The sequence below is a fragment of the Atractosteus spatula genome, chromosome 11 (assembly GCF_055471065.1).
Source record: "Atractosteus spatula isolate fAtrSpa1 chromosome 11, fAtrSpa1.hap1, whole genome shotgun sequence".
Taxonomy (NCBI): domain Eukaryota; kingdom Metazoa; phylum Chordata; class Actinopteri; order Semionotiformes; family Lepisosteidae; genus Atractosteus; species Atractosteus spatula.
Genome location: NC_142716.1, coordinates 47,465,596 through 47,478,502, shown reverse-complemented (window position 1 = coordinate 47,478,502; position 12,907 = coordinate 47,465,596). Strand labels below are relative to the sequence as shown.

The window sequence follows — 12,907 nt, the reverse complement described above, 5'->3', positions numbered from 1 at the left end:
GGAAGCATGGCCGTACGGCTCCTGCACAATCACCAAGCAAGTATGTGTGCAGAAGCAATAAGGCACTTGGTGTGGCGGAGCTTGTTTGGATACGGTGACGTCAGCGCCCTCCCTGCCCGCAGCAGGGAACTCGGCTGCCTGGGCTGGGGGAGGTCTCCTTTAGCTCACATGGTCGGTTCCCTGTTGTGTTACACCAGAGGCCCGGGTTCGCGCCCCAGGCGCTGCGGGACGGAACGGGTGGTGGTGGGCACGACAGCGCGCGGAACCGCGACGGTCACATTGGCACATGGCAAATGGAACCACATCCTTCTTATTTTGTTGTCACTGCTGCTGCATTTCCTCACCGCTGTGGAGAGCTGCTGATTCCTTCAATCGCTACGTCACGAGGCTGTCTCACGAACAGGCCAACGGTGCAAGCCCACTCACGTGGCTTCTCCACAGCCGCTTGCCTAGTAAATCCACTCTGTGAACGGTGCTCCAGCCTGTGGTGCTGCCCTTTCTCTTCACTTAATTACCACTTCCTGCTTTGTCAGCTTCAAACAAAGCATGAGGCTTGTTTCTGTGGAAGGACTAAGTTCCGTGCCACAAGGGCACTCATGCACGTGACTTCAGGGAATACTAGAACTGCTTCCTGAGCCCACCGGAAGAGGGGAGAAAGGGTGAAGGGGCTGGGTTTACAAGTTGTTCCCAGCTCCCATTGTAGGCACTTGTTTCTCAAGGCAAGGGCAGCAGCACATTTCCTGTGACATCATCGGGCAGGATTTCAGCACTCACGCCATGCAGCCGGCTGACAGCTCGCACCAAAGAGCTGCTCTTCTTCTTTTAAAGAGTCGCAATTCGAAACCCCCACCACTCGAAAATATAAAAACGCCATGCATGGAGAAAGAGTGATCGTCCTTCTAACTTTTTAATTGAAGAACTAATTTCCCTATTGTATGTCACTTCATAGCAGGAAAATGGCTGCTAACGTTCACAAAACACTCCCTCTCATCTCCATGCAAAATTGTTTTATACGGTGTCCATTTTCAACTGTTTCTTCAGCACAGCTGACAGAGCCATGTGGCACATGTGAGTGCACTGATTGGATACTGTCCAGATCGTGTTGTTTGGAAGAGAACAGAGGTCTTCTATGATTGATGGCGTTACCAGGCGGTTGCTAGACGTTTGACAGCAGGTTGCTAGGGGCGAAACACAAGCCAATCCGTGGGAGACGGTTGTGAAGTATAAACCTTCCCAGCAGACTGCCTTGTGTAACAAGGGCCCTTATCCTTTCCTCACGCCTCAGATCTTCTTCTTTCTAATAAAGCAGCAACAAAGAGAGCTGAAAGACAATTGAGGATGACTGTGGTCGACGTCTCTTTCTTAACTGGGCCCAGGAATTCATTTTGCTTTGTCCTCAGCGAGTCTTTCAGAAATAATAATTTAGCACATGCATCTCAACAAAGACAATTAAAGAAACTGCAGGGTGAGTCTTGCAAACATGACCTGCTGGCACATTCAATTCCAACAGGACCTCAGGTTCCATTTCAGCAAATGTCCAGAGCACAAGGAACTAATCTGACTAATTCCTTGCTCAGAGCAACTTGCTCAGCGTAACACACACTGAGTTAGTGGCGGAGCCAGGTACTGTTTTCCTTAACTAATGGTTAAAAGCTTTTGCATTTAAAAAAATATTTTAAAAAAATACATCACAGAAATACAGATGAGGGCAAAGGATTCAGGAGAAACTCCTGTGAGGTCAGTGCTGGGGGAACAATTGCTCCGGTGCTGGGTGGAAGGAAGCTGGGGAAGTGTGTGTGCGCGCGCACATGAGGTCATTTCCTGTTGGAAACTTTGCACAGGAAAACAGTTGATCCACAACACTTTGGCAACACCTCTGTTTCCATCTATAACAAATACACAGTACAGGCACCCAGCAGGTGAGGAAAATAAGAAGGCTTCACAGCAGTTAAAAGAGACTACACAGCAAGCTGTGACTGATCTAGCCCTGGTTATTAGATATAGATGTGGTTTCTAGGAAGCGAAAGAGAATGCCTAAAAGAGGTACAGTGTATCTACTGGCAGTCACAACGTTTAATTTGGTTTGCCCTTGACGTTTATGAAAAAAACCCTTTGATGGCACATCCACATGCACGCAGAATCACAGCTCACAGTTCCAAAAGGTGATTCCAGCGTCAGGGTGGCCCTGGGCCTGAAGACAGGTTACACTTAGTCCAAGGAGCAGAACAGGCCAAACATGAGTTTTCAAACATGAGCAACCAGCTGAAACCCATCCTGTGAGCTCAGGAGGCACTGGTGCACTGCAGTAACTGTGAAATACAGTCCCACATCTCCCGGTCGAGGAAAAGTGTGCAGCAGAAACAAAAATGCATTTGTGATTTGCTACCGTACTGTTGCCATAATAGTTCCCCAACACTATTGTCATCACGTTTCTGTGCCACTAAGGCACATCAAAGGGCGGTGATTAAAAACATATGGCCACAAACAAGGGGGGGCCATTAGGTCCATCTGGCCAGTTTTGTTGTTTGCAGCTTCAACAACATGATGAGAAAAGGTTCATCCTCTTCTCAGTTTGAAATGCACAGCCCCTTGGTTTCCGTGTGTGCCCTGTGGTGCACGTTTCACTTCTGAAACGTATCTATTACAGCTGTTCCTTTTCATACTGCCCCTTGATATACAGTATATTAGGAGCTGCGTGGATTGCATGATTACATATTAAGAGCCAGTAGTTCCCTTTTACCTCAGCCCCTGGCTGTTACAGCCTAGGAGGAGAAGGGGAAGGAGAGCTATACTATTATTAGTGTTGTTTTCACTGCTGTTGTAGTTATTACAACTTTGGCACCAGCCTTAACAATATAAGGAAGACGCCACCTCTGTATTCTACGCAATAAAACCTGGATTAAAAGGGCAACACAGTAGGCCAAACCCGAAACAAAGGCACAATCAGACGCTTTCAGCTGACGTGTGCGAAGACAGGGGTCTCTGAAAAGCAGGTCTTCGCCTTGAGAGACTGAAGCTGCAGGTTATTCTGGGCTCTTAGTGACCACTAAGTGAATATGAGAAGTGAAATTGAGGGGAGCTTGCCAAAGGAGTCTTTGTGTCTGGATTTACGCTGAACGCTCACTCAATATTTCACTTTTTATTACAGTGCGGCCTCTGTTTTCCACTCCTCCCCTGCTACGTGGAGCTCTGCTGGCCGTGAGTAATGATGTGTACCCTGGGCGGTCCTGGTACAAGTAATCTCGCCAAGATCCCGTTCGCTCACCAACTCAAGCTGATCGGGTTTTGACCCGGGTACAGCCAAGACGTCCGTCCCCTGCCAAGCCAGCGGCTTCTCTGCACGAGGGCGGGAGTCCCAGACTCATCGTGGGCACACGGGCGAAATGTTACACCCACGTGCCATCTCCCGGCGCTCCAAGACGAGCAGAATCCTTCAAGTTTTGAGAGGGATAACTACCCCCGGCTTGCTTTCGCCCAGCTGTTCTGCATCATGAATCACTCCCAGTGTCGGCTCTCATTATCTGCACACGTCCACCTCGTCCGCAAAGCCCTCCTCTCACATTTCGGTCCATGCTTCCTTCCTCCACGCCATCCCCGCCTCTGCACCCCCCCTGGGTCACCCCTCACTCGCGACGGGGGGCCCTGCATCCCCCTTGATCCACAGCCAGGGGGCTGGCCCTCAGCCAAACGGGTTCGACTAAATCTCACTCTGCCGAGATAAATACCCTCAGCTCTCGGGTTGTCATTACTCCTCACGAAAGCTCTTTAAAAGAGCGATTCGGTGTCTACCCATTAAGACACTAGTTAACTGTAGCCTCGTGATTCACAAACACTCTTTCACATGCCAAACTGCTGAAACGTTGTTTATGTTTTCATGTACAACCCACTATGAAAAACATTTCTACCACCGTAAGAATCCAGAGCCGATTCCTCTATGTGCAGCCTGAGTGAGCGCACTCCAGTTCTGTAACTCCAGCAACCTCACGTCAAAGAAAAAACAAATTATCATCTAAAAAAAAAACAACTTTGGACTTGAAAGCTAAAAATGAAAAACCTCATTTTCATTTTGATGACGTGTCATTCTGTTTAAAGCTACCATTCCCTTTTTTGGGAAAAACCATAATGCCTGATAGCATGATTATATTATTTTTGGTATCTTCACTGTAAGCCCTGTTTACAGCCTCAGTCATACCTAAGTCATACAGATTCACTTGTCAAATCACTATAAATAGTCTTAAACTATAATCAGTGTTCATCACTTTATAGAGAAACCCAGACATATCCCCCTTACCAATGTACTTACTGTACAACTTCCAGTTATTTCTCTCTGTTGAGCTCCATTTCAATAAACTGAGACAAAGGAGCCCCTTTTCCAGAAAAAGGTGCAGTCCTCAGCAAACTTTAGATGCTGACACATTAGCTCATAGTTGGCTCTTAATTTTATTTCTCTTTTTTAAAATGGTTTACAAGAATCCATTTGGCCCAGATTTGTTTTCCCCACTCAAGCTGAGAACTGTAAAAGGTGTTTTCTGTCCTCGCACAGTTTAAGGGAACCAGTAATCAAATTCAAATGTGTCAGACGCTGTTTAAAACATCTTGAAAATGTTTCCCCAAAGACTGAATTTTTCTCCTCTGTCTCATGTTTTTTTTTAAAAAAAGGAAAAGCTGACCTAATATGCTGAACAGATTTCTCAGTATTGACAGTTTTTCCTGCATAACTGGGAAAGCTGCTTGAAGCTGAAGGTTTTGTTGATTTTCTTTAGTACATTTGTTTTCGCCTAAATAAATGTTTAATGCTATCTCTCGTCTCCTCTTTCATCGTGTCTTCTTGCATTTTTTTATTTTTCAGAACCTTATTAAATGAAGGGTAACACAGAGATATGTCTTGCACAATTGTTTCTTCCTTCTTAATAAAAAAAAATTAATTCACAGAACTATACTGCTGTAGGCCCATATTCCCGTATTACTAAAAACACACACTTTTAGAAACTGCACGCTGCATCGCATTACATGACCTGAAAGCTTTCTTAAGGAAAGCAGAAACACTTGCCCTGGTTTATCAGATATTCCTGGCTTAGCAGGGCGTCCTGATGAAGGCCTTTGTGACTGAAATGCTGACAGCTTTGTGTAAGTATTCTCTTCTCTTTTTCCAATAATGTAGTCAATGCAGAGGACCTGACAAGGTGAGACAAAGGGTGTCCCACGATGATAGAGGACAGGTCTGTTTCCACCTCAAAATTTAGTGTGCAAACATGTAAGAAGCCTGATATGAAACCATGCCTCCAGGAACCCCTGATCTGAAATGTCACACCCGTACTACAATATTTGACCATGTGTGTACTACACTGCTTATAATGTCATTTCCCTCCTCAAGCTCATGGAAGACAACCCTACACAGAAAGGTAAATTATTTAACTTTCACTTGGCATTTGGCATAAATGCTTGCTGCTTCACAGCGCTGGGGCCCTGGGTTCAATTCTGGACCTGGGGTGCTGTCTGTGTGGAGTCTGCATGTTCTTCCCGGATTCACGTGGGGTTTCCTCCAGTTGCTCCAGTTTCCTCCCATAGTGCACAGACATGCTGGCTGGTTAATTGGCTTCTGGGAAAGCTGGCCCTGGAGTGAGTGTGCACAACTGTGTCTGTGTGTGTGTCCTGTGATGGACTGGCGTCCTGTCCAGGGTGTACCCTTCCTCGCACCCGTTACCTGCCAGGATAGGCTGCGGCTCTCCCGTGACCCATAATGGATAAGGTAGATAGAAAAGATAGATTTGGCACATCCGAGATTTCTTGTTTTTAAACATGTGAGCATTACTTTGCTCTATGTGGCTTGTGACACCATGCCAATTGTGCACTGGAAAAGGCCTTAGTCAGCTTCAGGTTATGGTGAACCAATGTTGAGCAGTTTGTACAGATTCCGAGGGGAATCTTCTGTTCTGGCCTTGCTGTAAAACTCCTACAGAGACAGCAGAGGGGGAGTGTCTCGGCCAGGGATGTGACATGATATTAATTATTCTTCCATTCATGGGCCAAAGGAGTCCTGCCTGAGCCAAGGCAGCTATACCGTTTAATGTGATTTCCAGAAAAGTCACCAGGCATTCTCTATGCTCTGGCTCTGCAGCTTCGCTTGATAAGCTGCCATTTCTTAAAAGCACATCATTGATTATTTTGAGTTTCACCTTTTTTTTTGTTTACCCAGCTGTGATTTTGCTTCACACTCTCCTGCCATTTTGTAAAAATAGCATAATTCATATGACAGGTTTTAAAGCCAGAAATGCTGTTCTTCAAACAAAACCCATTGTCAACCCACCGCAGAGGACACTGCAGACAATTCTGCTCATGCTATGCATACAGCCTTGCATCTTTTGAGTGCGGTGTGCAGTGATACAGGGTCTGCTGTGGTGCACCATGGTAAAAGACATGGTGAGAAAACACAGTCAAAGCACAGAGAGGTATGAAACTGTGATACAAATCGTGGGGAACCACAGGAAAATACAGCCCGGTAGCCTGTTAGCCATAGGAAAACAGCACAATATTCTAAATCAACACTGAAACCCTCATGTGAGAAAGCAGCACCAGACAGGCAGTTAAACACATGTAGATTGAAAGATGTCTAAATGTACTGGCCACTTGCATATATCCTACAATCTGTGCTGCAATGGTACACAGCACACTATAAGCTTTGTTTTTATGCATAACATACCACTGGCAGAAATCCTGTTTAGTTTATTATTGTTGTTACCTGCTATTTGCAGATGCCCTTTTGATTGTGACTCGCAAAAGATGCAAACTCTAGATATCAGATACACTCCCTCCCAGTTTCTTGTTATTTTCCCAATTCCTTTCAGCACCGTTTTTTAAAGACCATCTTAAAGCACCTCACGCTAAATCTACCAAAGACGTCAAATCAGGACCACGAGGCGTATTGTGAAACCCATCACAGTCCTTAACACAAACTCCTCCATCACCCTGTAACACAAACTCCTCATTCCAGTGCTCAAGGCATAAGGAAACAAACTTCAATTTCTTGATAACGTGTACTTAAGAGTCATCTTGTCTCACCCAGTGCACACCTACGCTGTTTCAGTGGCCCATACAGACTTCACCCATCAACCCGGCACGAGCTCTACTGTTTTGGTTAACTTAACTCCAGGACTTGTCATTCTCACAACTCTACCCCACACTGCCCACCAAGGAAATCAGACATAATGTAGTGAAAACTACCTATAGACATACCTGCATTAAGAAGCTTGGGATTACAATGATTTCTGTATGAAGGTTATCATGGCATTTGAATGAATGAGGGTATGCTATATGGACAGAGGTACTGTACATAAAAATCAGATTACAGATGGACTGACTGGAGTGGTCAGATTTCTCCAAATGCCAATGAAGAGGAAGGCATTGTGCAATTGCTGAATTAATTAATGCCTGTCCTTCTGAAAGATGAATGTCTTGAGCACCAGATGAAGTCACACAGTGTGCCTTCATTGCTGAGGCTGATACAAAACGTTTCTTGGTGAGTCTCACTAGTCTAAGCCTGTGCTCCTGTGGGAGGATTTAAAAAAGCAACACTGCTGTGGTCAGTCATTGCAATCTACATTTGTCTTGATCTAAATAAGACGTGCATACACTCAGAGACACCATGAAGCTCTGATGAGTCGCTCAGACTCATAATGCTGTCAGACAAGCATAGCTCACTATCTCAATAGCTGCTCACACTAAACCAGTAGATCAAGACATAAATGCATGGAGCTTGGGAAACCCTGGAGTCATTTCTGGATTTTGGAAAATATGCAAAATCCATCCTGTCCCCACTTCAACAAGTTTCAGTCCAGTTGGTCATTTAAACATTTTTCAGTCCATTGGCATTAACACATACTGTAAGTCCAGATTGTCAAAAGTTAAAATATTTACTAATGCTTTTTATCGCATTCTGAGAAAACACACCTAATTTCTTGCAGTTTTCTGAATCAAGATAACTTGTATTTAGTTATACTTAGTTCTCCCTTTCAGACCTTATGAATTTTAGTATTTCATACATTTTTTATACCAGTAGACCCTTTTGATTTTTGAATCTCTAACTTGGATTTTAACACAGTACCTACGTTGGAAAATGAAGTCCTAAAACGTTATCGTAAAATAACACTACTTTTCAGGAATTTTCTTTTTGTCTTCAAAATCTGCATCCACTGCCTAAACAATCAGATTTGGGGATAGATCAGGACTCAGCAAGAAAATGCCATTTAGTTGCACAAAAACAGTTGATCTCCAAACACCACAGCCTTTTCTCATGTGTACGCTTTCCTGCGCTGCAAAGCTGTTTTGGACTGAAGCTGCTGCATCTGTGGTAAGGAGGAGCCGGACCAAGTCTGCTCCTTTTGCGTACTTACTGTCGGGACTCCTGACGAAGACCTCGGTGATCACGGGCTGTGCCTTCGGCTCCGTGTGGCTCGGAGGGACGCTGGCTGGGGCGGAGAAGTTATTGGCGGTAGGTGGCCCCTCGGGGGACTTGCTGATCTGAACCTCGGGGCGTTTGGGTGGAGCCTCCACCTGCGAGGGCTGTGTGGGTGGCTCCGCCTTCCTCTGCACGGGCTCTGGGATCCTGGAAGAGGAAGGTGGCGGTTCGGCCCGTCGGGGAGGCGGGGGCTCCTGGATCTTTCCGAGGCTGACTTCTGCCCGCCTCTGGGTCAGCTCTGGGGGCTTGTGGCCCGTGACCTCTGGCCTCTTCAGTCCGAACCTGGAGATGCCCGGGCTGGGCGAGCTGTCCACTTGCTTGGAGGAGATGTCAATGGAGATCTCGGTCCTTCTGGACACGGGCTCCGGAATGCGGGGACCAGAGAGCTCCACGCGCCGCAGGCCGATCTTGGGGGACCTCTGGTTGGACAGTTCCGAGGCCTTCGGGGAGAAGTCCGAGTTTCTGGAGCCCAGATCCTGGAAGCGCTGGGTGGAGGAAGACACACTGGACCGGAGGTGAGGGTTGGGAGTCCGTCTAGGAGGGACGGAGGAGTGTGTGGAACTGTCAACCTCCTCTACCTCAAAAGACCTCTTTAATGCTGAAAAACCAACAACAACAACAAAAAAAAAACGGGCTTGAGCAACAATTCAGCAATTAAAATATTACATGCGGTTCACTTATTTCTTCTAAACACCTTGATGATAGACCAGTACAGCAGGTCCCTCCTGTAAAAGAGCAATAAAATTGCTAAGAATTCTATCTCCTCTATGCAGAGCACAGCGCAAATATGTATCAAATATTACCAAAAGAAGCAAACCACCGTTTGATTAACGCCCTCAGGTGAATGCAGAATATGTGTATGTAAAATCACAAATCTATATGTACGCTGACACCTTACCATACTCCTGCTTAGCTCCCAGGTCAGAGAAAGTTTACTCAACAAGCACTTATGCAGACAAATGGAACTCAGGGAAAAGATCAGTGTGGAAGGGGCAGGCAGGGATAGAACCTTACATCACAATCAGAGAGCCATGGAGACGAGACAGGAGCACTGGCTTCAAGAGCATAGAAAACATAGAAAACAGGAACAACAATTCAATGGGTCTCTAAAACAGGAATCAGGTAACCACACAAACCTGTTGGAATTTTATAAAGCAGAACTATTCATAGAGCAAAACTATGTATTGTCCCTGTCAGCTACTCCTACATTTAAAGTTTTTAAAACAGTTTCAGTCTTTGAAGGTTTTACTGATCATACACACAATCCACACTGCTGATGCTGTTTTTTTTGTAAAGACTGCTCCTGTTCATTCTAATCTGTAACTGTTTAGGACTGAAATTTGCACTCAAGGTTTCGAAAACGAGCCAGACAGCTTCCTTTATCCCCCTGCTTTCGAGGAGAGTGCAACTGCTTCTCTGCATTGCACATCACCTGCAGCAGCTCTTCAGACTAACGTGAGTTAATTTTCTTTAGTCTTCTTCAGACTTTGTCCTTTGAATCTAAATCCATTATCACGCAAAACCACTAGGCCAAAGCAAAGAGAAACCTGCACATGTACCTTTCCAGAATATGATAAACCTAAATCTGGTCCAGTTTAAAAACCCCAACATTGCTCTCCTGCAGCAGGCACTGCAAGGCCTGACTTGTGTTTCACAATGTCACCAGAAGCATAAAAAACACAACTGAACACCCTGAACACCAGTTCAGATGAAAGGGTACTCGTTACCAGAGGATTACAAGCACAAACACTTACTTGTTGTTCGCTGGTTTCTGAAGGAAATCCTTTTCCGAGCGCAGGGCTATAGAAACTGCTCAACTGATTCAAGGTTTTATGTTGATGTGGAGCTAAACTTGGAAAGGTACCAACCTACATCATATCCATGTATATCCAAGTTTTGCTGTGCTGATTTCTGGCATGCTCCGACATCGGAATCGGCTCCATCCTCTCCTGCCAGCGCAGGAGGTTATCCAACAAATTCACAAAGGAGCTCCTGCACAGTCCCGTCTCCCTGCTCTCACCCCCGAGATCCCTTCCTTTAGCAAAGAGGCTGGAAAGCTGGAGAATGGTTTGCGTTCGACAGGTTCTTTGCTTTGGCTTGTAATACTACACTGCGTAGACGCCAGAGCCAAATCATCCTCCTTTATCAATAGCTGTGCCAACAGATGGGCCCAGTCCCCTTCTTTCATCTGCTGTGTATCACTGGGTCAATCCTTACAGATTCTGTTCTTTAAAGTGAGGCCCTGCCAGATCCTCTCCTGCAGCAAGAACCGCAATTTCCAAAGGAGAAGGCAAGGCTTTGCTACCAAGAGGGACATTTTTCTGATGGGAAAACTGCAGTGGTCAGCAGAGCTGGTCAGTGTCACAGACAAGCTAATCTATAACTATCTCATTGTTTTACTATCTGTTTGATAACCTCAGCCTCTTAAACCCATTAGGGAAATCATTGCTGAGACACAGTTTGAGAAGGAAGGATCAAAGCCCTTCCCTGTAATATCAGCCCAGCCCTGTCTGCCTTCCAGTTTACAATGCTGCAGTTCCCACACAGCACACCCAGGTCAGCCACAGCACAGGGCTTATTTGTCTCAACCCTCAGGAGGTGACAGAGGAATCGACAGGAGAGCTGGTCTTTTTACATTAAACAACTTATCTTTCGCAGTGATTTCAACATCTCTGGCAGCTGTACAGCAAACAACAATTACAGCTAATAAAAAGTCAGTCCACTAAAATAAATCCACCAAAAACTGAATCTAAGAGACAGATAATCGCCTGCAAAGATACATTATTAATGGTTTCAAAAGATATTTTCCTGAAGTTCTAAAATCTCACGTTTTCTGCAAAGAAATGACAACAGCTCTGTCAGTGAAGTTTGACAGGAATTGGCCATTTACAATCCATCTAATTGTTCCTCTTTTCAGTACACCACAGGTGTTCCTTGACAGAACTGCTAACGTTCACAGCGGAGGGCTTTACTCCTTCAGACACAAAAGGTGGAAAACCACGATGACACTTGTGCATTCCTCAAGCCGCAGGCTGCAGGCCGCAACGTTCCTCGCAGGACAGCTGGGACAGGAATTCCAGATTCCAAACTCCCCACCTTTCAGCACATCTTTCAGCCCTCTGCAGAATGCGAACAAAGACAATGGCAGGCTTTATTTCAGCACGGCTGCCATTTGCGCCGTGTACGTGCCACTACTGGACGAGGGATTGGGTTTCCGCAGAGAAACGACAGCTTTCAACGGGGCCTGTCAGACCTCTCCTGCTTCCCAGTGCACCTTCCTTCATGGCAGGTGACGAGGGTCACAGGCAGGAACATTCCTTCACCTTCCGCTGCACAGGCGAGGTAAGCAGAGTCTTACCTATACCGACGGAAGAGAACCGAACTGAATATGACTGATCGGGTACTGCAGGACCGGGGTGTCGTCAATGCTGCTCATGTCGGTGCCTCCACACTGACCTGCCAGACTGGGCTCCTGTGGTTGGTGGAGTTCAAACGCCATGCTTTGAAATAAATAGGGCAAAGCTGCCTTGTCATATAACACACATGTCCATCCAACGTCTAGCTGCTTTATCCGATACAGGGTCATGGGATAGCCAGAGCCCATCCCAGCAGACAACGGGCATGGGGCAGGACACAGCCTGGACGGGACACCAGTCCATCACAGGGCACACGCAGACACAAACACGCACACACTCACACTCGCACCAGGGCCAGTTTTCTCAGAAGCCAATCAACCTACCAGCATGTCTTAGCACTATGGGAGGAAACACCTTCACACAAGTACAGTAAATGTGTGTGCTTCTTACATTTGCCCCCAAAAACATTCAGTTTGATACAGGAATGTCTGTACAATTAAACTTAAAACTTAATTTAAACTTAAAAAATAAGGGTGGCTCCTCACACAGGATCAGCCAAGAGTGCTACAAATTGACCAATCCAATGAAGATTAAAATAATAGATAATAGACTTATGAACACCTTTACAGTCTGGCAGGTACTAACAGATTGAAAAGAACTTGCTAACATGTCTCCATTTTTACTTATGCTAGGCTGTCAGAGCTCAGAATCTATTTAAGGCTTCTTTGGATGCCTGCTCACGAAGAAAGTACAACATTCAGAACTAATGCCCGTCCTATAAGCTTGAGATGATGGGAGCTGCTCTGTAAATCCTCTGGAAAGTGTTCAACGTTTGAAGAAGGATGTACTGGTCAGGAAAAAAGGCCTGACAGGGAAAACAGCACAGGAGCTGTGAGAACAGCAAAGGAAAATGGATTCCACATTCCGAAACATTCCACCTTCAATTCCTGCCTCTTTAATATAAAACGCTATAGGGGTCAGACATCAGAGGTGTCCTGCTGCCCACAGAGAAAGAGTCTTTATTCTTTTGTTTCTGACTAGTTTAGACTGAGTCCCTGGGCACCTCGGCTGCTGTCACAGATTAAGTAGGAGGGCA

General features: G+C 45.8%; 1 protein-coding gene across 8 annotated transcripts in view; it reads right to left on the bottom strand.

Annotated features, from left to right (window-relative positions):
• septin9a (septin 9a) overlaps positions 1-12,907 on the bottom strand; it is a 94,629-nt gene that overhangs the window by 41,702 nt on the left and 40,020 nt on the right. For all 8 annotated transcript variants that reach the window (XM_088926659.1, XM_088926661.1, XM_088926662.1 and 5 more), the window contains one exon: positions 8,391-9,053. In XM_088926659.1, coding sequence (XP_088782785.1) covers positions 8,391-9,053 — 663 coding nt within the window. The remainder of the gene's footprint in view (positions 1-8,390; positions 9,054-12,907) is intronic.